Source organism: Rousettus aegyptiacus, unplaced genomic scaffold (genome assembly GCF_014176215.1).
Source record: "Rousettus aegyptiacus isolate mRouAeg1 unplaced genomic scaffold, mRouAeg1.p scaffold_m13_p_1, whole genome shotgun sequence".
Taxonomy (NCBI): Eukaryota; Metazoa; Chordata; class Mammalia; order Chiroptera; family Pteropodidae; genus Rousettus; species Rousettus aegyptiacus.
The window spans coordinates 13,075,406-13,098,123 of NW_023416284.1; the positions used below are offsets into that span (position 1 = coordinate 13,075,406).

The 22,718-nt window shown below is 55.4% G+C and overlaps 1 protein-coding gene across 8 annotated transcripts in view; it reads right to left on the minus strand.

The window, feature by feature from the left end:
- The window catches only part of HSPG2 (heparan sulfate proteoglycan 2), a 97,055-nt gene that overhangs the window by 37,658 nt on the left and 36,679 nt on the right, over positions 1 to 22,718 (minus strand). For 4 of the 8 annotated variants that reach the window (XM_036229812.1, XM_036229797.1, XM_036229816.1 and 1 more), the window contains exons 4-34: positions 20,568 to 20,677; positions 20,408 to 20,466; positions 19,954 to 20,114; positions 18,796 to 18,846; positions 18,247 to 18,375; positions 17,747 to 18,001; positions 17,534 to 17,653; positions 15,550 to 15,681; positions 15,243 to 15,387; positions 14,998 to 15,149; positions 14,754 to 14,900; positions 12,232 to 12,395; positions 11,558 to 11,737; positions 11,258 to 11,454; positions 11,032 to 11,179; positions 10,201 to 10,328; positions 9,771 to 9,857; positions 9,625 to 9,683; positions 9,405 to 9,472; positions 8,383 to 8,544; positions 8,090 to 8,266; positions 7,735 to 7,914; positions 7,496 to 7,614; positions 6,738 to 6,849; positions 6,449 to 6,562; positions 6,241 to 6,368; positions 5,806 to 5,892; positions 5,213 to 5,262; positions 4,789 to 4,883; positions 4,366 to 4,506; positions 3,815 to 4,006 (exon numbers count right to left, since the gene is read on the minus strand). In XM_036229812.1, coding sequence (XP_036085705.1) covers positions 3,815 to 4,006; positions 4,366 to 4,506; positions 4,789 to 4,883; positions 5,213 to 5,262; positions 5,806 to 5,892; positions 6,241 to 6,368; positions 6,449 to 6,562; positions 6,738 to 6,849; positions 7,496 to 7,614; positions 7,735 to 7,914; positions 8,090 to 8,266; positions 8,383 to 8,544; positions 9,405 to 9,472; positions 9,625 to 9,683; positions 9,771 to 9,857; positions 10,201 to 10,328; positions 11,032 to 11,179; positions 11,258 to 11,454; positions 11,558 to 11,737; positions 12,232 to 12,395; positions 14,754 to 14,900; positions 14,998 to 15,149; positions 15,243 to 15,387; positions 15,550 to 15,681; positions 17,534 to 17,653; positions 17,747 to 18,001; positions 18,247 to 18,375; positions 18,796 to 18,846; positions 19,954 to 20,114; positions 20,408 to 20,466; positions 20,568 to 20,677 — 4,049 coding nt within the window. The remainder of the gene's footprint in view (positions 1 to 3,814; positions 4,007 to 4,365; positions 4,507 to 4,788; positions 4,884 to 5,212; positions 5,263 to 5,805; positions 5,893 to 6,240; positions 6,369 to 6,448; positions 6,563 to 6,737; positions 6,850 to 7,495; positions 7,615 to 7,734; positions 7,915 to 8,089; positions 8,267 to 8,382; positions 8,545 to 9,404; positions 9,473 to 9,624; positions 9,684 to 9,770; positions 9,858 to 10,200; positions 10,329 to 11,031; positions 11,180 to 11,257; positions 11,455 to 11,557; positions 11,738 to 12,231; positions 12,396 to 14,753; positions 14,901 to 14,997; positions 15,150 to 15,242; positions 15,388 to 15,549; positions 15,682 to 17,533; positions 17,654 to 17,746; positions 18,002 to 18,246; positions 18,376 to 18,795; positions 18,847 to 19,953; positions 20,115 to 20,407; positions 20,467 to 20,567; positions 20,678 to 22,718) is intronic. The other 4 variants (XM_036229809.1, XM_036229803.1, XM_036229799.1 and 1 more) reach the window with 3 other exon arrangements.

Consider the following 22,718-nt stretch of genomic DNA (forward strand, 5'->3'; position numbering starts at 1 on the left):
ACACTAATGCTAATGTTAATGATAGTGCTAATAATAACAATAATAATAATTAGTTGTTGATGATGATGATGCTGCTGATGATAAGCATGACGTTCAGAGTAACACTGAGCTCTGGAGGCCAGCGCCCTTTTTCTCTTGCCCATATACAGTACAGCGCACAGTAAGTACTTCATTAATGCTTCTCAAATGAACGAATGGAGTGCCAAGAGCTAGTTCTATGGATACAGGGTAAAGGGAGCCCAAAGAAGGGGTATCTACCTCCCAATTAAGATGGCCCCAACCTCAGCCCTACATTGACCTGAACATGACACCCCAGGCCACATCCCTTTTCCTCTCTGGGCCTCGATCTACCCATTTTATCATAAAGGGCTTTGACAAAAGGCCCTCTGCTGTTTTAGGATTCGGTGACACCCCTATTACCCACCAACTCCTTGTTACCTTGTCCCCCAGGAAGGCTTGGGGCAGCTGCCAGTAATAGAGGCTTTCGGGAAGCAGAGAGAAGCCTTCGTAGAACAGAGAGAACTAGGACAGAAGGACAGGCAGTGAGAGCCGAGGGAGCAGGTGGCGGGGGGACCCGCAAGGGCAGAGGGATAGAAGCTCCCCACCCTCACAGCCCAGGTTCTGGCTTTGCTCTTGGACAACTTGCTCCCCCCGTCTGGACCTGGACACCCCAAACTGCTTTCGCTGGGCGTGGTTTGGGTGTCACCTCACGTTTGGTGTGTGCCTCTTGTGGACCCCAACATGACCGATGTGCCGCCACACCAGAAAGCATTTTAAAACTTAGCGGTGATTTTAATGTGTACTTATAACTGTAAGTAGCTCACTCAAAACTAATATAAAATAATATTGAACCTCGACTGTAATTGAAAATTTTCAAAAAGGGAGGGAAAAGGTGAAGGGGAATAAGAGGTTCAAATTTCCAAGTATAAAACAAATAAGTCACAGTGGTGTAACGTACAGCATAGGGAACATAGTCAATATCGTGATAGTGTTATAAGGTGTCAGATGGGCCTGGACTTATGGTGATCACTTCTTCAGGTATAGAAATGTTGAATAACTACGGCGTACACCTGAAACTAATATAATATTGTATGTTAGCTACATTTTAATAAAAACCTCAAAAAATGTGTACGCAGTAAAACTGAGTTGGCATATGATTCACTTAAAGGGAAATATGAAGCCAGTAACAGTCCAGGTAGTATGCAGAAATGGCAGCATCTGTAAAGCTGGTTCAGAAACAATTCACGTCTAGAAAACATGGTGGGTGGGGGTCCCTTGGTGGGTGCCTTGGCACATACCTGAGAGCCTGCTGAGGAAGACAGAGGGACTGAGGAGGAAGAAGAGGAGGAAGGGGAGAAAGGTGGGGCTGCCCGCAGAGCAGCTGCAGGCTGGGGATGGGGCGGGAGCCTCCGGGGAGGAGGGTGGGGGCGAGCAGCAAAGCTGGAGAGGAGTTGCCAGATCTCGGCATCCATCCGCCTCTGGGCCTCATCCACCTGGGGGCCGGGAGAGGGAGGACGGAGAAAAGGAGCAGAGAGGGACGGAAAGGGTGCCATGAGGCTTTGCCTCCCCCCGGGCTGCACTAGGCCCAGCCGGCCGCCTGCTCCTGTGCTGTCTGTTCACAAGTGCTGATGCCTGATGCTTTGGCCCCTGTACCCATCATCCTCTTGCTCCTCATGAGCCTGGTGGGGCTATCCTTGGATGGGCCCAGCTGACTACGGGGAGAAGCCTACACCAGTGTGCCCCTGGCAGGAGAGGAGCAGATGGCTCTGTCTGGCTCACACTAGAGGGACTGACAGTAGTCTTAAGGGCGTCTGTTGTTGGGGAGGCCACTCCTTGGGCCTCACGCTCCATGCATGCCCACGTGTCAGCCTCAGCCGTTCAAGGCTCTGAAATATTTGCCAAGGGCAACACAGGAGTGGACTGGGCATCAGGCTAGGACCTGGCCTCGCATGGGGGAAAATGGCCCAGGAAGGCCAGGGCCTCGGTTCAAGGTTCCTGCTTGGATTACGCTCTTCGGTCTCTTTCCTGGGGCCCCTGACGTGGCCTGTGCCAGCGAGGCTCTGAGTTACCTGTGATAGCTGCTGTGCCTGGCCCCTGGCCTCTGGGAGCCCCGGGATCCTCCCAGCTGTCACGGCTACCCGCAACTGCTCCTCTGAGAGGGATGTGCGGTTCTGATGGGTGGAGGGCATAAGCCAGCTCAGACCTTCCAGGCCCCTGGAGCTGGAGTCCTGGGGAGTGTCCTCTCCCCGTGGATATGGTGGCCAGAGAGGTCCATGTTGATTTGGGAGAAAGACGCATGCTCCTTTCTCCAGGCTGACACACACAGGTTAATTCCAGGCTGCTGGCGGGGCATATGCACACAGAGGGTTGATGGAGGCTGCGCTGGGGTAATCTAGGGGCCAGGTATGGTCATGTGGTTTAGCACTGAGTTAGTTCTCCTGCCACCTCAGCTACCGCTCTGGCCACAGATGGTTGGCACCGGGACCAGACCACACAGCGGATGAGGTACACACTGGCTCTGACTCCTGGCATCGCAGGGCTTGGGTACAGCTGTACCCTGGTCATGGGGCCATTGAGCACCACTGGGGTTCATGCAGACCCACACTGCCTTGGGCACTGGGCATCTCCCCAAGCAGGACTGAGGGCATCCAAGAACACACCATGCCCATGTCACGTCAGCTTCACACCACTCAGATCGGGGGCCTACCTGGTGAGCCCGGCGCATCCGCGCAAAATATGCCTCCCCCTGTGGGGCGCAGGGAAATGCCAGGGGAGGGAGTCAGAGAGAGGGGTCTGGAACCGCAGGGCAGGGCAGCAGAGAGACAGGCGGGGAGGCCAGGAGAGGAGGAACCGAGAAGGGGGAAAGGACTAGAAGGCAGCCAGCCCTGAAAGCAGGCTGTCCAAGAAACAGGGACAAGGCAGGCAGCCTTGGGCCTCCCCGTTTTAAGGTCCCTGACCTCCCTGGGACTCTGGGCTTGGGTGGGGACACACCTGCTTGAGCACTGGCCTCAGGCAGCAGGGTACTCCCTGGCCAAGACCCACTTTCCCAGGGTGCCACAAAGTGGCCCTGAGTGCTCAAGGAACACATTTGACCCTGCACCCCACAACAACAGCATCACCATCACCTCCCCATTGGACCAGGACTGGGAACAGCAAAGACAAGTTCATCTCTGCCTGGTGTAGTATCGAAGGGCAGCCTCTGACCTGGGTTCGGATCCCAGCATCGGCACCTTCTAGCCGTGGGAGCTCAGACCGGTTACCTAACCTCTCACGCCTTCATTTCCTCGCTGATGAGATAGGGCAGTAGCAGTACATGTGACAAGCTGTGACTTGTCACATGTAAAAGTGCTTGGAACAGCGCTAAGCAGAGAGTACGAGCTCAGTAAATGTGACCCGTGATGAGAATTATTATGCTCATCACCAAGCACAGAGCCAATAGCACAGTTGAATTTTGCGTGACCAAACGAATGAAACTGAAACTGCCTCATCCGTCCTTGTGTTTTGAGGGCTGCATGAAAGCTAATAATCATCACCGGGCTAGCACTCACTATGTGCCAGGCACCTTCTCCAATCCGCTCAGCCACCCTGGAGCCGAGGTTTATCAACGGGCAGTCAGCTGGTAAGTGGCAGCGCTGGGTTTAGATCGAGGCCTACCTGACCCCAAAGGCTGTGCACTTAACTGCACGGTGGCTGCTGGGCCAGACTGCTCTAAAGTCAACGTGACTCTGAGTCCCCACTGGCCCCAGGGCTTGGCAGAGCCTGGCCCAGAGCTGACAATCAGGGAGGGCCTGCCAGCCCCTGCTGCACATCATACCTTGTCTCCCTGGTATGTCTCTGGCAGCTGCCAGTAGAAAGACTCATGGCCAAGTTGGGCAAAGTTGCCGAAAGAGAGCTGGGCACCCTCGGGCACGGGTTCCACGGTGAAGCCTCCTGTCAGGCGGCTGTTCCGCTGTGGGTTCACCAGGGCAAAGCCTTGGAAGTCCCCGGGGGCAAAGTGGGTAGAGATCTGGCAGCAGAAGGAGGATGGGTGTCAGCCTGGGCCCTGGGGCCAGCACCTTAGTGGGGGAGGGGCACGGGAAGGCATTAGGGTGGATAATGGGGGTTGCCGAGATCAGGGCTGGGACAGAAATAATGGGGGAATGAGGAAGACACTTGGGGGAAGGACGGGGGTGGTTGGACTGCGTGCTGACATAAGCAATGATGGAGTCATGAGGAGTAGTGACAGGGTAGAAGTGAGGGTTGTTGGGATCTGTGTTTCCACGGGCAATAATGAGGGTATGGAGATAGTTGTCCTCATAGGCGATGGGGACACCATTGGGCCAGGCTTCTGACTTGCCCCATGCTGGGGCATGTATAGGCTCTTACCAGGTGGCGGCTGTAGGAGGAGCTGGCACACTGCTGTGTGACGCCCATACAGAAGCAGGGCAGGCAGCCGTCGGGGTTGCTGGCACTCAGGTGGAAGTGGTGGGGCCGGCAGTGGCTGCAGGTGAGGCCTTCCACCTGGGCCTGGGAGGAGGAATGAAGAGGCAGGTGTGAGGAGCTTGGCTGGGTCTCTCGCACCTCCAGCTACCTGCCAGGCCAGCGTTCCCAGTCACTTCCGGCAGCTATGGGAACCCCGGCTGCCCCCATGCCTAGGCCCCCACTCCTGTCAGCTGGGGCAGAGAGAGGCCCTTTGGGGAAGCATGGCAGGGGCACAGGGACAGCTCCAAGGGTACAGTGAGAAGGAAGGCCTGGCATCCACTGTGGCTGCGGTTCAAGGCCTCCCCGAGGGCAGGGGTTTGGACTAACCTTGCACTGGCATTGGCCAGCAGAGTCACACTGGCTGCTGACGCTGCCCTGGGGATCACAGCCACAGCCGATTAGCTCTGGCATTTGGCCGTCTCCTGAAGTGGAAGGAAGCCACAGCTGGAACCCCAAACCCGCCACCAAGCACCCCCATTTCAACCACCCCTGGGCATCTAACTCACCGCTGCAAAAGGAATTGTTTATTTCTCAGCCCTTACTATGTGTAGGCATTCTACACATTCACAGTGGCACTCTGGGGTGGGGGTTGGGAGGGGGGGCTTTTACTAGCCCATTTTACAGATAAAGAAACTGAGACTCAGAAAGGTAAATTTACTTGTCCCAGGTCAAAGGAAAACAAAAGTCTGCTAGCTCCACCCCTGGGGGAGACTGGGAGCCCCACCCCAAAGGCCTTCCCAACACTACTCACTTCGGCATGGCTGGCCCTGGCTGGGGTTGCCATAGTAACCTGGGGCACACCTATGGAGGAAAAAAAGCACCTGAATGGAAGACAGAACCACAGAATCCCGCAGAGAGCCTGCTGCAAGCCTGGGAAAGGGCTGGAGACCCTGCATTGGACTCAGGACCTCACAGGACCGGAAAGGATCTATTAGCCTAACTCACCCATTTTCCAGATGGGGAAACAGCTGGAAAAGGAAGAGCAGGGACATGCCCTAGGCCACAGCGATCATGCTCACTGTAATCATAGAGATCACAGTGAGCATGATCAGGCCTTGAGTTTAGGACCTTCACAAGAATGAAGGGTTTTCTGGGAAGACTGGGCTGGCTGGGGAAGGGGGTGCTGGGGGTTGGAGGGGAACTGCGGGCCCAGACCTTCGAGGAGGTCTCAAATGTCAGGCTCAAGGTTTAGGCTCTCAGGGAGAGGGCCTGCTTGCTTTCTGGGGGTCTGTGTGAGGTGGGTAAAAGGCTTCTGGTCCCTTCTGGTCAGGAGGGCTGAGCCCAGCCTGACTCCAGGGGCAGCTACACCTGCGCACTCCCCATTTTGTTCACCGCCCGCCTCACCTCTCGCAGTGACGCCCGCTGTGGCCTGGGGAGCAGGCATCACAGGTAGGGTGGCCGTCTGTGTCCAAAAAGCAAGTGTGGGTGGCCCTGAGAATGTGGGGGAAAATTTCCAGTTAAAAGGTCAGCAGCTCTTCCTTCAAGACCAGGGGAGAAGGGAGAGGAAGAGTGGACATGTGGGCGAACGTGTTCTGAAGCCAGTCATGTGCCAGGCATTGTGCTAAGGCCAAGGTGGAGTACCTCGATGTCCCCATTTCAGATGAGGAAGTTGAGGCCCAGTGTTGTGGAAAGTGTATCTTACATAAAATGACACACCAAGGAAGCAGTAAGGTCAGGATTTAACTGCTGCCTCTCAGAAGGGTCTGGGAGGAAGGGAGTCTGGGAGGGGGCAGTGGGACATTTCAGGACAAGGCAGGTACAGGCAGGGACTGGACCCACTGGCCAGCAGCAGGGGCTCCATAGCACGGGCATGGCTGGCAGTCTTGCGGTGTCCCCCGCTGGGCGTCCCCGTAGTATCCTGGCTGGCACTGCTCGCACTGAGGGCCCTCGGTATGGTGCTGGCAGCCCTGGAGGGGCAGAGCGTGGGTTGAGACTGGGCCCTTGAAGGCTGCAGGCCCCTGAGGTAGGAAAGGAGGGCGGGACTCACCTGGCAGGCACCTGATTCGGGCTCGCAGACCTCCGTGTGGCCATGGCAGCTGCAGCGTTCACAGGTGCCCAGGTAGAGGCCGCTGGGCATGCGCGTGTAGCCTGTGTCACAGTCCTGGGGGCAGGAAGATGGCAGTGGGAGGGGCTTCCTCGGCAGGGCTGGGTTCTGGGCAGGGACCATTGGGTAGCAGGGCTGAGGTGGGCCTGGGGATGTAGGGAGACCTAAAGGAGAAGCTGGAGAGCACCATGGAGGGAGCTGGCTGGACAAGTGTGTGGGGCCCAGGGCTCACCTGGCAGGATGGGCCACGGTACCCAGGTGGGCAGGTACACTGCTCCACTTCCAGTGCAGGGTCCTGGCCGGTGTTCTCCGGCACAGCCACGTCCATGCTGATGCCAGAGATCCTGGATGTGACAAGCCCCTATGAATGAGCACTCACTCTGTGCCAGGCATCCCTGGAGTCCGATAAGCGATGATCTCATTCACCCTCCCAACAGCCCCGCTGTGATGCTACCGGGTGTCCGCCCACCCCTCGGCTGCTGCGAGGGCTGTGGCAAATGGCTTAAATTAACTGCAACTTTCTCCAGAGAATGCGGCTTCCTCGCCCAGAAAGGTCACACTACCCTGTGCTCTCCCGGGTGACCAATGACAGACTGACCCAGGGTACAAAAGCCCTGTCGCCTCAAAGCAGGATGACTCTACAGAGCATCACAGGGACGAGGCTGAGGTTTTCCTGAAACCACTTCCTTGCCTGGCCACTCTCCCCTCCTGTGTCCCTCCCCATCTCTGTCCCTCCCAGGTTCCCCTTGTCAATTGTGTGTACCCCAATCTCTACCTCAGGCTTTGTTTCTAAGGGGCCTGACCCGAGCCAAGCCCTGTGAGGAAGGCACTGTTACAGTTTCCATTTTACAGATGGAAAAAATGAGGCACCAAACAGCCACACAGCCTGTAAGAGGCAGAGCTGGCAGTGTGGCTGCACCACATCACACTGCTTAGACAGAAGCCACCTGCCCAAGCGCCCTTCTGTTCTCCTGCCCTGGCCCCAGACACCTGCTCTCGGCTGGCTGCTGGCTGTAGGATGCCTGGATCAGGAGGGTGTCGATGCCCGCCAGTGCCATCAGCAGGTGCTCCCGTGTGGCCGGCTGCCCATCAGGCCGCTGCCATGCTTGCTGCCAAGGAAAGGACACATGTGCTACAACTCCTGACATCCTGGGATATTGACACCTCTGAGAGGGAGGAACGGGGGGCCCGCCCCCTCCCCCAAAGGCTACAGAGACAATGTTGCTCACCTCCCAGAAGGGCACAGTGAAGGTGGTGGGTTGGCCAGGGCTGGGCTCCTGAGAAGGGTGATGCTCCAAGACAATGCCATTGCCTTGCAGGACCACCAATGGCTGCTTGTGCAGGGGCGGGGAGCCAGGCTGGGGCCTCTGGGTCACTGTGAAGCGTAGCTCTCCTCCATAGGAGGTCACCTGGGATACAGGGTGGAAGGCGCTCAGCTGGGGCCCCCACGATTGGTCCCTCCCACTGCCCCAGCCACCTCTTCCACCTCTTCTCCAAAGGCACCACGACATCCCTGCTTCCGAGCCTTCGCCTAGGATGTCCCTGCTGCCTAGAATTCCCTTTCTCGTCCCAGCCCCTGCCCACCTTGTCCCCCTGGAAGCGCGAAGGGAGGCTCCAGAAGTAAGGTCCAGACAAGAGGTTCTGGAAGGAGGAGAAGACCAGTTCTCCAGGCGTGGGGGATGAGATGCCCAGGCTGGTGACGTGGGTGCTTGCAGCATTGGTCAGGCTGAACTGAGCGGGCTCTTCGGAGGCCCCAAGCACCTGGGATGGGAGAAGAGGCCGGGATGGGGCTGTGGCCTGGGACTGGCACTTGATCCACCCAGCCCAGGGCTTGGAGATCCTGCCCGATTGCCCGACCGCTCGCCTCGCATAGGTACCTGGTCACGGCTCCAAGAGGAGCTGGTGCACTGGCGACTGACACCCATGCAGAAGCACTTGAGGCAGCCGTCGGGGTTGCGGTTACTCAGGTGGAAAGAGCCGGAGACACATTCGTTGCAGAGGCGCCCCACCACGTTGTTCTGCAGGCACAGAGCTGGGAGCTGCAGGATGGCCCACGGGAGGGGCTGCCTGGAGCTTCCGTCCTAATCCGCCCACATTCTAGATGGGGACCCAAGGCCAGGGGGAGCCACAGAAAGAGCACATGTATGAAGGGTTTGCCACCATGTGAAGAATAACTCTCAGTTAATGGGGGCTTATGCAACTGATCATGTTTCCTTTTTCTCTTTGGTTGCTAGGGGGCTCAAAAATAAATTTAGATTTGAAATAGAAATTTAGATTTAAAATAATTACTGTGACTGTTTATGAAGTGTTTCAAGCACTGTGCTAGTTTCTGCTCAACCATCAGCCCATTTGACTCCTCCAAGTACTTTGAGAGGTATGTGATATTTCCCCGCTTCGCATGAGGAAACTGAGGCTCAGGAACGGGAAATGATTTATGCAAGGTTATGGGCTTGCTAATCCACTCTGGATTTAAGCTCAGGGGTGCTTGACTCCAAAGCTGTCCAGTTTTTTTCCACTGACACTCTTTAATGCAAATGATTTCCCTCCTCTGGGCCTCCATTTCTTCACCTGTAAATTGGTAATGTTAATTCTTATGTCACTGTGTCCGTGTGAGAATTAAAGTGTGGTAGAAGCAAAGGTACAGTACAGATACGATGGCTGCAAAAAGAACAACTAGCAAAGGATCTGAGATCTGAATCTGGGTCACCCGACTCCCATCAAGTGTTCCTTCCTGATGCTGATGCTAGGCCGCCTCTCACGAGGGGCCAGCCAGGCCCATTAGCCTCCAGCTAGGCTACTACCCACTGGCCAAGGGAGCTGTGGAAAGGCTGGAGGCTCCTTCCTCCCTCTCCCAGCTGTGTGCAAGGCCCCCAGGGTGGGGTAGGGGAGGCATCTGTACCTTACAGCGGCAGGTCTCCCCAGTGGTCCCCAAGCTGCCCCGCTCATCGCAGCGTATAATCTCCTGGTCTGGAGGCACAAAGCAGGTGTTGGTAAGTAGGTGGGAATGGGATAGACACTGTCTAGGCAGACAGGGACAGAATGGGCCGCTCCCCGAGGATCACGGGCTTCAGGTCCGGGGCCTGGTGGGCGGCCCAAGGGATGGTGGCTGCGATACTCACTGGTGGGCTTGCACTTCCCGCCTGGCTGGATGGGGTTGCCCTCATATCCGGGGGCACAACTGGGGGAGAGAACAGGTTGTCAGTGGCATTTTCATATACCCGCAGAGTACGACCTGCTTCCCTCAGCCCCCACCAACCTCCATTACCTCTCACAGCGGCGGCCTGTGTAGCCTGGGGCACATGCGTCACACGTGGCTTGGCCATCCGTGTCCAGGAAGCAGGTATCTGAGAATCTGTGGGGATCAAGTGGATAGGACATGGGGCAGGGCTGCAGCGATGGGCCAGGCAAGGTCTTCCAGTCCCATTCTGAGATGTCACATGGACTCAAGCGGGCTCGAAGCATGATATCTCCTCTCCGCCCATCTGTTCTTGATCTGCAGCTTCATAGCAAAGCTAGGAAGGCAGATGGGCCCATTATATGGAACAGGACCGGAGAGGTCAAGGGACATAGAACAATTTAGCAGCCAGGTTAGGATTTGACCCAGGTCTCCTACCTCCCTGTCCAGAGTATGCCCCTAGCCTGCTGCACCGCCCGCTCCTCCAGACGCACCCACCTCATTCTGAGGTGGGTCCTACCTGCGGGAGGCGTCAATGTATGGGCAAGGGCAAGGCCGGCAGGCAGTAGCCGTGGCCTTTGTGGCATCCCCAAAGAAGCCGGCCTTGCATTTGTTGCACTGTGGTCCCTCGGTGTTGTGCTGGCAGTTCTGGAAGGAAGGAAAGGGAGTGGCTCAGGGTCTCTAGAGCAGCCCTCTGCCCCCAATGTGGGGCCCTACTGGACCAGATGGGCTCCTTGAGGGTGGGCCTCTGAGGCTGTCTGGCTCTGCCTCTGCTGTCGTGCAGGAATCACTCCACAGCTTTGCAGGCCAGGGAGCATGCAGCTGCATCCTGATGGGCACCTCATCGCCTCACAGGCAGCCTGTCCTATAGAAGGTTCGAAATACCTGCTTTACACTGACCTAAACCTGCCTTCCTCTTCTCATCTGTGCCCACTGGCCAGGCCTGCCCTCTGGAGTCTGTTCCTTCTACCCCTGACGCCTATTCAGAGATAATAGGTTTTCCCGGCTTTCTGTCAGCCCACAATCCCATCTCTCTCCACTATTCGTAAGAGATAACATATGATTTATAGGATCCTTCCCCTTAGGGCTGCCTTGCTAAGGGCCATGCTTTACATAGTATTCTCTGGGATTGGTCTAACCAGGAGGAGAGTAGGACTTTCACCTCCCTTATCTAGACATTAAATTTCTCTTAATATATCCAGAGGTCATGATAGCTTGTCTGGCAGCCATGGCAGTCATTGTGGAGGCTGGGCTAAGCCTGTAGACACAAGGAAGCCTCAGCTTAGGCCTCCCACCCTGCCTTTGCCCCCAGCCCCTAGCCAGTGTCCAAGTGCCAGCTGGCACTACTCACCAGGCAGTGTCCATACACAGGGTCACAATAGCTGGCGTGGCCATTGCAGTTGCAGCCAGAGCAGGTGCCCAGGTAGGGCCCACCAGGTACCCGGGTGAAGTGAGCATCACAGCTCTCGCAGGACAAGCCAGAATAGCCAATGGGGCATCTGTGGGGACAGGATCGAGACAGTGAGACCCTGCTGTTTCTCCCCTATGCTTGTTGGGGTTCCTGCTGGGCCAGGCACCTGCACTCTTCTACACTGTGGGCACGGCCATGGCTAGTGGTGTAGGTGACGGTGGTATCCATGGCGATGTCGCTCAGCCCCACGCTGGCCATCTTGGCGTTGTACACTGTCTGGATGAGCACGGCCTCAAGACTTTGAAGCACCTGCATCATCTCTGCCCGCTGCACTGGCTGGCCAGACTCATGGACCCAGTGCTCCTGGGGACAAACAAAGGGGGTGGTGGGGAGGGGGTCACACGTCAGCACCTGCCCAGCCTGTATCCCTGTGACCCCCACCCCTGAGGGCTCAGGCACTACCCACCTCGGAGAACTGGACCTGGCGCTGGTTCAGAGCACTGGGTTGGGTGGGCGTGTGGCCCCGGGAGAGCAGGCGGTACCCAGCACCCATGAGGACCACATCTGGCCGCTGCACTGGCTCCAGTGCGCCCCGTGCCAGCTCATAGCGCACCTTGTAGCGCAGGAAGCCACCGTAGGAGTCCACCTGGCCAGGACAGGGCAGATCAGGGCAGGACAGCCATGGGCATGTGCCCAGTTGTCCCTCTCGTCCTTCACTCTGAAGACATGGTGCTCACTGTGTGCCTGGCACAGAGCTGGGCACAGAGGAGCAGAGACGGATGGGACCTGGGCTCTGCCTTTGGGGTGCTCAGTCCATTGTCGGGGGGACATGATAATGCTATGTATAAGGTGCCCAAGTAGGCCAGAGGATGGGCTCTGAACCCAGCCCAGGAGTGGGGTGGTATGGGAGGGCTTTGTGAAGGCTGAGTCAGCATTCTGACCTGGGGGTGGTGGAGGGGACAGACAGGATGAACGAGCTGCTGCCCATGGGGGTTGTGCTGGGCACGACCACGTTCTTCCCCATAGCCGAGTCTGTCCTGCTGCCCACGAACCTCAGAGGGAGCGGAGCCCAGGCAGGTTCTGGGCATGTGGGGAGGGTCTTGGCCCTATTCCTATCCCGGGCAGCAGCCTGGCCCTCACCTTGTTGCCCAAGAACTGCTCGGGCAGAGCCCAGAAAGAGTCGTGGACCAGGAAGCGTCGGGACAGGTCGACCAGCTGGAACTCCTGCAGAGCAGTGTCGACCTGCAGCTGGGTGGAGGAGAGTGGTGGCATGCCAGGCTGCGCCGGCATCGTCACGTTCACACCTGCGGTGGCAAGAAGAGGGGGGGGGGGTGAGGGCTGCAGCACGCGTATCCCTGAGACACGCACCTTGAGGGATGGAAATCTAGGGGTGGGAAGTTCTGGAAGAAATGTGGTTTAGAGAAAATTTTAATCTTTCCCCCAAAGTAAAAAAAAAAAAAAAAAAAAAAAAATGTTCTTTCCTCCTCCTGAAGGTCTGGAGCAATATTTCTCAAAGTATGCTCTGGGGAAGGTCAATGCTGTGGAATGATGGTTAAGAACCACTTGGGAACCACAGGGTCAAAGCAAGGTCAAGGGGATTCTTTACAGCAGGACTTCTCAGGGTCTTTGCTTGTCAATAGATCCATGGACTGTCAGGGTTAAAACAGCCCTCGGGGGGGCAGTAGAGAGCTACAGAGAGCGGAAGAACAGGCTCCCAAGTCCTGGTTTTACTTCCCTCCAGATGTGAGTCTGGGCAAAGGCCTCAGTTTCCCTACATATAAGATGAGGTAATAGTAGCTTGCCTCAGAGGGTTATTAGAAAGATAAAATGAGCAACCTGACATAAAATGCTTAAAACAGAGCATGGCACAAAGGAAGTGCTCAAAAAATCAGGTGTTATTGTTGCTGTTACTCTGACAGGTCATCTGGTCCAACCCTCTCCTACACACACACACACACACACACACACACACACACACACACACACACACACACAGGAATTCTCTCTACACCACCCTCCCAGATCTCAGAGCAGCACCAACTATCCAAGAAAACGTTCTGTGATGATAAAAAATGCCCTATATCTGTATTTTCCAACTACTGTGGCTACTGACCACATGAAATGTACCTAGAGAGTGGCCGAGGAACTGAATTAATTTATTTAAATTTAAATAGCCACACGTGGCTAGTGAATGCCACACTGGACAGCTCTAAGGAATGGGGAGCTCATTACTTCCAAAGGCAGTCCCACTCAAGTCTGGACAGTTTGGACTCTTAGAAAGTTTTCCTTCCTCTGCGTCTACACCTGTCTGCCAACAGCTTTCCCCCTTGATCCTAAATGTGCTCCTGCAACCAGGGAGGAGTCCAGCCCCTCATCTGCAGAATGACCACACACAGCCCCCAAGACCAGGCTACACTGCCCCACACCTGCCTTCATCCCTCTCTTCCAGGGATGTTTTCAGGCCCCCTCTATCCTTTTCACTATCCACATACAGGCCACCTATTGCCTTGGAATCCCTGTCCACCCTGATTCCAGTCAGACAGGCTTGGGTTCCAGTTCAGCCTCTAAATAGCTGGATGTCCTGAGAGAAACCCCATAACCTCTCAGAGCTCTGGGGGCCTCCTCTGAAACTAATAAAAACAGCCCCAACCTTGCCAGGACTACTGGCTACCCAATGACTGCGCAAATCAAGCCACAGTGCCAACTCAGTGCTTGAGAAATGGTGGCCATGGCCATTATTATTCTCAGTATACTAGCGGACAACTTTGAGAGGTAATTACATTTTATAAGTCATTTTGAGGTTCCTCAACCAACGAAAAGACATAATAAGCAATATCTGTTGAATGGTTACTGTGTAAGGTGCTATGCCCTCTACTTGCATTTTATCTTCTGTAACGAAGGAAATGAGATGAGGAGCGGCTTGACGTCAGGTGGTAAATAACAGAGCTGGAACTTGAACCTGGGGCTTTTGATGTCTGGGCCCATGCCATTCTGTCTCTCAGAGTCAGAGAATGGCATCCAGCTTCCTGACTTCATGTTTGGGAAAAGAGGCCCAGAGAAACCAAGAAACTTGTCCAGAGTCACATAGGCAGTAATTGGCATGGCTGGAGGTCAGCCTGAGGCTAAGAGGGTGCCAAACCCTGGGCTTCTGCGCTCCGGGGACCATGTCACCTCTCGGTCTTGTCAGAATGAGGATGACATTAGGGAATATGTACTGGGCACTTACCACGGGCCAAGCACTATTCTGAGAGGCTGTCATATTAACCCATTAAGTCCTTATAACAACCTGGGAGGAAGGTAGTTATTATTTTCTCCCCATTTTGTTGATAAGAAAACTGAGACACAAGATGGGGACTTGACCAAGGGCACACACAGGTAGTAAGGGTCGGAGTAAGGATCCGAACCAGGAATCTGGCCCCAGAGCCCATTCTCTTCATAACCCGAAACAGGCAAATATCAAGTGTGGATTTGGCTTTTCCAAAAAATGTTTCCCTCTTGAAATGCTCTTCTTACAGGGCTCGGCATTTCTCCAGCAACCCTGGGTCCCTCCCTGGACCTGGCCCCTTGTGCATGCTGTTCTCCCACCCGCCCTCCCTCTAAGCCCGCTGGAGCCCGGTGCCTGGCCCCGGCCCAGCACAGCGCCTGCCCACCCGCCAACGCACCCTTGAAGTCATTGGGTTGGTCGAAACGCAGCCGGATCTGGTCTCGGAAGCGGCGGCTGCTCTGGCACACGTTGGTGACTCCAAAGCAGAAGCAGGGCAGGCAGGAGGCGCTGTGCTCCAGGTAGAAGTGCCCATCGGGGCAGGGCCCTGCTGGGCGGCATGGGAGTGGGCTGTAGCCGGCTCCCCACCACAGGCGGCCCCAACTCCAGCCCACACCCAGCACCCTCCAGCCCGTCCGTGGTACCTCGCTGTGGAACGAGCTCCAGGACACCGTCAGGAATGCCGAACACCATTCCTCGGGCGTTCATGGCCTCACAGGTGTAGGCACCTTGGTCTCCCTCCTTCACGTCTCGGATGGTCAGCGTGCCACGGCCTCCCTCGCTGGTCATTGTCACCCTGGCGGGCATGGAGACAGAGGAAGGGTCAGGCCTGGGGCACTAGCCCAGCCTCCCCTACAGCCCCAGTCCCTGCCTGGGCTCAGAGCCGCACCTGGGATGAGAGGGGATGTGGCCCCAGTTGAGCCGCCAGTTGATGATGGGGGTGGGGACGCCGATGGCTACACAGGTGAACGTCACTGTCTGGCCCCGGGAAGCCTGGATTGACTCCTGGGGAGGGGTCACCACCTGGGGGGGCACTGGGAGATGAGAGCAGGAGTGAGAGTTGTGAGGGGCAAAGGGAGAAGTAGTGGGGGAATGGCTCAGAGGAGCCAGGTAAGAGAGAGTCGAAGCTGAGATTGTGGAGAAGGCACCTGGCACCCAGCCCAGGGCCCCCAGCTCGCCCCCAGCTCCCTGCTCACTGCAGCCAAACTCGTCGCTTCGGTCAGGACAGTCGCTCTCCTCATCACAGTGGAAGCTGGCTGAAATGCACGTGTTCGTGGAGACACAGCGGAACTGCGTGGGCCCACACACGTCCTCGGGGCGCTTCGCAGCTGCAGGATAGAGCCAGGTGGTGTGGGTAGTGGGTGCTGCCCTCAGGAAGGACCACCCCCACTTCTGACTTGTGCCCACCCAATCCGCCCTGTCCACCTTCCGCAGGTGTTCCCAGGGTCTCTCACCTTGCTCACATGACACACAGGTGCCCTGACACTGCTGCCATAACAACGCCCACAATATCACGGTCACCAGTCGGCCATCAAATGGCTCATCACATTGCCCTGCCCCCACCGCTCACTCAACCTGCGTCCCCCAAAAGAGTATACCTGGCATGTCATAGTCACTCGGTTTCTCCCACATTTGGCCACCTTCAGAAGCACAAGGCCCCTGCCAAAGGCATAGCCTAGGGGCCAGTATCTATGGACTCTGGGTAATACCCAGGGCAGCGCTCTCTACTGAAAGGCCTTGCAAGGGGCCTGCCACGGCACAGACCTTGCTGCTCTATACCCCTCTCCTGGTCCGGGGGTGGCACCTGACCTGAGGCAGCCACCTACAGACCGGCCAGAGGGCTAGAATTGACCTGGCACCAGGGCTGGGCCTCACCTAGGCATTTCTAGTGGACAAGAGTGACTGATATTCTTCCTCGGAAAGACTGAGCTTGGGACAGACACATGGACAGACGTGGAGAGGGCAGAGGGTGCAGGAGTGGAAGCCATACATCCACAGAGAAGGGAAAGGTCAGGAGGCAACTGTCTGCTCACACTGTCTCAGGGACCTCTGTCCCCATACCCTGCAAGCCCCAAGGCCATCTAGCTTTGGCATTCTCTGTTCTGTGCTGTCAACAAGGACCTTCTTTGACTGTTTCCGGCAGAGGTCTCTGAGAAGGGCTTTTCAACTAAAGCCCTCAACTACTTTCTCTTTCCCCAGGGGCCATGTAGTCAGGCAAGCTTAGAGTCACAGAAAGGGCATCATAAAATGCTGCCAGTCTGAGGCATGATGCTATCTCTCTCCAGTGTTTGCTTTGGAGTAGGACGGGTGAGGGAAGGCAAGGAGGAGAAGGTGGACCAGAGGACCGTAGAAATGTCAACATGCACTCAGACATGTGACCCATGATCACAGAGAAATGGTTTAAAGATTATCCTCAGTCTCGGACTAACAAGCCCCAGGCTTCATCTCATAGGACAGAGCACATGAAATGCTATCTTGTATGGTCTCTGACTCTCCAGCCTCACCCATTTAACTGTCATAAGGCCCATTACATTGACTAAATGGATGACAAATGGGTGGACAGGCACTGGCTAGTGGATGGTTGGAAAGATGGACAGGAGGGAGGAAAAGATATTGGCTATATGGATGAATAGATGGATAGATGGAGAGAGGGAAAGATAGACAATTGACAGACGATAAATGGATAGAGAGATGGATGGGAAGAAGGCTACTGAACAAATAAATGGATGGATAGATGGACAGTTGAGGGATGGATAGATTAAGAGCTGGGATGATGGAGGAACAAAATAACTCAGAACCAGCTCTAGGTAAAAAACCTCTAGGCCCATAAGGGGAAGGCTTTGACTCATACATACACTGGGGACTCGGTGTATTGATCCCTCTTAGCTACTCCTCTGATTCGGAGCACAAATAACACACAAGCATAAATAACAGAGACACGATTAATGGTAACAAAGGAAAAAAGTAAAGAGACAGAGACATTAACCCTGGCAGTCTGGCCACACTACTTGCTACAAAGGCTAACTCAGAGCCAAGGGCCCTCACTGCTGGGGACAGAGAGAAATAAACCTTAAAATTTGTCCCCAGGGCCTTTACCACTCAGTCAGAAAAAGCAAACAAACCTGCCCCAGAAAGGCTGGGGCTTGGGGAACTAGGCCTGGGTGGGGCAGGGGCACTCACGGCAGTCGGCCTCATCGGTGTGGTCCTCGCAGTCAGAGTCACCATCACAGCGCCACAGCTTGAGGACACAGTGCCCATTTCCACAGGGGAACTCATTGGGCTCACAGGGCGGAGCGGGGCCTGGGTGGACCAGGCAGGGTTTCAGCCAGAGGCCCTCCCCCAGCCAGCTCCCGCACACCCAACGCCCCCACCTCCATTCGGCCCGGTCCTCACCACAGTCCAGCTCATCACTGCCGTCCTTGCAGTCCTCCTGCCCATCACAGACATAATCTTTAGGAATGCAGTGCCCACTGTGGCATGTGGCCTCGTGGGGCCCACAGGGCACGGGCCTGCCTGGACTGGGGAGCAGAGGATAGGGAACAGGGATGCCTGGTAGTGGCCGCGGGGTGGCTGCCTCCGGCTGGGGTGATGTAGATGGTGTCTCCACCAGCAGGGGTGGGGTGGGGCTGAGTTCTGGGACTGGCTCCTCTGTGGACAGAGCCCACTTGGTGTTGGCATGAAGGGGTGGCTTCCTTGCCCCCCACATTCTCCAGACCCTCCCTGCTGCACCCGGTGCCCCTGGCCCTGCTGTCACCCTTCCATGTCCCCGCCTACCAACCTCAGACCCCTCTGCCTACACCGAAACTTCGCAGCCCGGATTGACTGGGAGGCCCAGGCATACCCTGACCCTCCCCTGGCGTCTGCAGGCCACTGTGCCCCAGACAGCCCCTCACCACAGTTGAGCTCATCAGACATGTCCCTGCAGTCAGGCCTCCGGTCACAGCGATACTCCAGGGCCACGCACTCATTGTGGCTGTGGCAGGCAAACTCGGTCTCGGTGCAGACTCTCGAGATCTGGGGCACTGTGGGGTTGGAGGGAGTCAGAGAGGCAGGTGGAAGGTTGGTGAAAGGTCAGCACAGGCACTGCATGGCTGGGAGAGGGCGTCGGTGCCCTGCGTCAGGCCACGTGGTTTCCGGCACACTCAGCGAGGGAAAAGAGCATGTGGTGGATACGTCCGCAGCACACACAGGACGTGGGATATGTGACCACAGCCTTACTCGGCCCTAACACAGACCCCGCACACAGCTACCATGCCGCACACATGCATCCACCACATCACACGCATGCAAGCCACAACCTAGCCAGCCTCCCAAGGACAAAGAGGAAGGGGAGAAGGGGTGGCGTGTGGGCTATGCCCAGCCATCTTGCTCTCGTCCTTCCTTCCCCTCCATCCATTCACTTTAGTTACTAGGCTGGGCCTGGGTCCGGCTGACATGCTCACCTGGTGTCACCGAGGCCGCCACGGCGGCCAAGGGGGGCGGGGGTGTCTGTGCTGCAAAGGAAGGTGTGATCAGCAGCCGTCCCACCTGGGACCGGGAAGCCGTGGGCTGCAGGGCAGAGCCAGGCCCAGCCCCCCATCTCTAGCCAGGAAGACTCACTGAAAAGTGGGGAGAAGAGGGCTGGATCCCCGGCAATCTTTAGACCAGGGTCTGGGGATGCCAAAAGAGCGAACTTGATCTTCGAGTGCATTAATTGAGGTTTTACATGCAGAACGAAGGAAGTAAGGGTCTCACTATTTTTTTTTTGTGATTGGGCTACATCATGCTAGGGGTGGAGTTTGTTCAGTTCTGGGCTCCACAGAGTCAGAGATGGTGGCATGTTGGAGCCTTCCCAGGAGCGGGGACTGCGATGGAGACAGGGCTGAGGACCATAACCAGTGAACTGGGACTGTTTGGCCCAGAGAAGAAAAGACTCAGGGAGTCAAAACAGGATCCCGAGTGTGCAGGGAAAAGAACCCTGGGCGGACTGAGAGCAGGAGGCCAGGCCTTCACATCCAACAGCTGTGTGACTTTGGGCCCGTTTCCTGGTCTCTCTGAGCCTCAGCTGCTATCCGTTTCTCATCTCATCTCCTCATAGGCTCTGGCAAGACTGGCATAGACACAGGGTTCGATTTAAACTCTGGCTTTTCCACTATCTGCGTATGTGAACTTAAGCCATTTTTCCTGTCTGGGCCTCATTACCCTCATCTCTAAAACAGGAGGAATGACATCTACTTCACAGGAACTACTGTGAACACCGAATGGGAGGCTGGAAATAAGGGCCTTACAGAGCGCTTAGCACACGATCGGTGCTCAGTAAATAGCTGTTGGTTATTATTAAACACAAAAGTGTTTTGGACCTGAAAGTACTGTATGAAGAAAGGACTTGGCAATGTATAGAGGTTGATAGAGAGCAGAAGCGGGGTCTAATGGGTATCTGGTAGAGGAAACAGAGTATGCTTGACCCAAGCCAAGACTGATGGGGCAGGCTCATAAGGTGGTGAGCTCTCTGTCCCTCTCTTGGCCCAAGCTAAGAGAGCCCATGGTGGGGACACTCAAAGGGGACCCACAGGAGTCTGAGAAACTGGGGGAAGTGACTCCGGGCTCCCGGACAGGCTCACCTGTGCCCAGGCGTCGGAACTGGAACCCCTGGGGAGAGGTGATGTAGGAGGCGACTGAGCCACTGGAGACGACTGTGCGCAGCACTTCCTCAATCTGAGCCCCGTCCGCGTTCCCTTCGGAGCCCACATCCAGCTCCACAAAGACCCAGCCATCCAGCTCCCTAGGGATGGGCATGGGGCAGGGGAGCAGGGTGAGGAAGATGCCTAAGGTCTCAGCTCCTCCCTCAGCCCCCTGCCTGATGCTCAGGCCTGATCGCTTGACCCTTGCCCTGCTCCTGGACAGCCTATATCCCCAGCAGAGCAAGTTAAGGTCCAAATTGTAGCCCCACCAATAGAGATTAACCCGATTAGACCTCTCCTGCCTCCCTCTTGGTACCCAGGCTTTTCTCCATCCTTGTCGGCTCCCTCTGAGTTACCCCTCGGTCCCTCGCCAGCCCCCGGGGACCCTTCTCACTTGATGAATACCACACTGACAATCTGGTCTCCGGGAATCTTCAAGTACTCTGACTCCAGCTGGGGAGGGACACAGCACCATCAGCCTCCGGATACCTTCACCCCATCCTCGGTCCTGCCCTACCACACCCGGGGAGCTCTCCAGAACCCTTTCACCTCACCGTGTCTACCACAGCCTCGGACACCTCTCGGAATGCCTCAGAGCTTGCATCTTCCAGCTGAGGGCTGTAGTCGATGGAGCGAGTGAAATTTACCAGGGCTCGGAAATAAACTGTAGAAAAGGAAGGGGACGGTGGGTCGCCGTGAGGGGCCCGGCCTGGTATATGGTAGCCTCAGGCAACTGGGTCAGTCGTGGAAATGGAAGGTTGGTCCCCAGAGGCCTCTTGCTGAAGCTAACATGTGTGTGCCCACAGCTGTGCCCAGAATTGCCCCTATTAGCACATGCTGCAGTGGCCCTGACTGGGCTGCTCAGGGGTCAAAGCCAAGGCCCACCCTTGAGTGAGGGGCTTCAACTAACAGGGAAAAAATAGCCTGATCCATAAACCAAGCCATGGTGCAGGAAGAGGAGATCCCCAGAGGCTTAGAGTAAGGCCGGGCTAGAAGGCGCTTCCAGGAGGTAGGCTGGCCTGGCATAGAAAGTTCTCGTGAGTGACTGTGACATGTTTTCTTACTCTTCCTTGGACAGTTCCTCCTCATCTCTTGAGGCTCAGCTCAGCCATTACCTCCTGCAAGAAGACTGCCTGAAATTCCCTACTCCCCCAACCCTCGCTGGGTTAGAGACCCCCTCCTCTGGGCTCCTCCAGCCCCTCTGCCTTCACTGTCAGGGTACCTTCTACCCCACATCACATAGATCCTGCTTGGATACACATGGACCGCAGAGCATCATCCTAAAAATCATGGGTTCTGAGGTCAGACACACCTGTACCTCAGGTACTGACCTCACCTCTTTGATCTTCTGTTTCATCCTTGGTCAAATGGGGACATTGATTACGTTTATCACACTGGATTGCCTTAGGATATAAATAACATCACACGCCCCCTTCCCTGTGCACTTAGATACAGTACCTGGCACGGAGCAAGCACCAGACTCAGAGGCTGTTGACACCTTTCTCTCTCTACATCTAGACTATAAATTTGATGCCAGGGGTGGGGAGGGGGGCACAGATCTCATTCACTCCTGTATCACCAGTGCTTATATAGCACCTGGCAGTTAGCGGGTACCTAATAATTGATGGCTGAATCAATTTGTATTAGATAGGTGTGAGCATACACAGACAACTACTGTTTCTTAAGTGCCTACTATACATATTTACACACATAAAATCTTATAATGCTCACTGAGTTCATATAGAAGTTATAGGAGTTAATATGATTTGCAAATAAATCATATGTATGTGTATACACACATATACTACACAGTGCTTAGTACAGAGCCTGGCACTGTTAGTAGTAGATGCTGAATCAATCCCTACCATATACCTATGGTTTATACACACTGGTACACACACACACACGTGCGCGCGCGCGCACACACACACACACACACACACATTTACTGAGCACCTATTATGTACAAGATGTTTTTATGCATTAATTCTCATACTGTGCATGAATTAAGGGGTAAATTATAAATACAGAGTTGATATGAGTTACAAATGAGTTAAAATCTGTGCGCAGAGCCTGGCACACAGCAGGTGCAATAGATGAACTATTGCCGTATGAGAAACAGTGTAGCTTAAGTGGTTAAAAGTTTAGCCTCTGTAGCAAAATTGCCAGTTACAGCTCTGTGACCTTGAACAAGTTACTTTACCTCTCTGAGCCTGTTTCCTCCTCTATAAAATGGGGATAACAGCAGTGCCCACCCCAAAGGGCTGTGTGTGAGGATTAAATAAGTTAACCAACGCAAGATGCTTTTGACAGTGTCTGGCACACACTAGTGCCTGCATGGGTAATTACTCTCTCTGGTCTTTACGACGAATCCAAGGAATATATTTGGTTTGATTACTTCCTATCCGAAGGAGGAATTCATTGTTTCAACAAATTTATATCGAGGGCCTACTGTATGCCAAGCAGTGTTCTACAGGCAGGGCATAGAGCAGTGAACTCCAAAAATGATGATTCCTGCCCCCAAGGAGATCACTTACTACTGGGAAGAGGAAGGAAATGAAACAAATGAGCGAGGAATATGTGCAGGGAGGCAGCTACTTTCCCAGGGTGGCAAGAGAGGGCCGGCCTCTCCTCAAAAGGGACGATTGAAGGCAGAGAGTGAGCCACAAGGAGGTATCTGGAAAAATAGCATTCTAGGCGGAGGG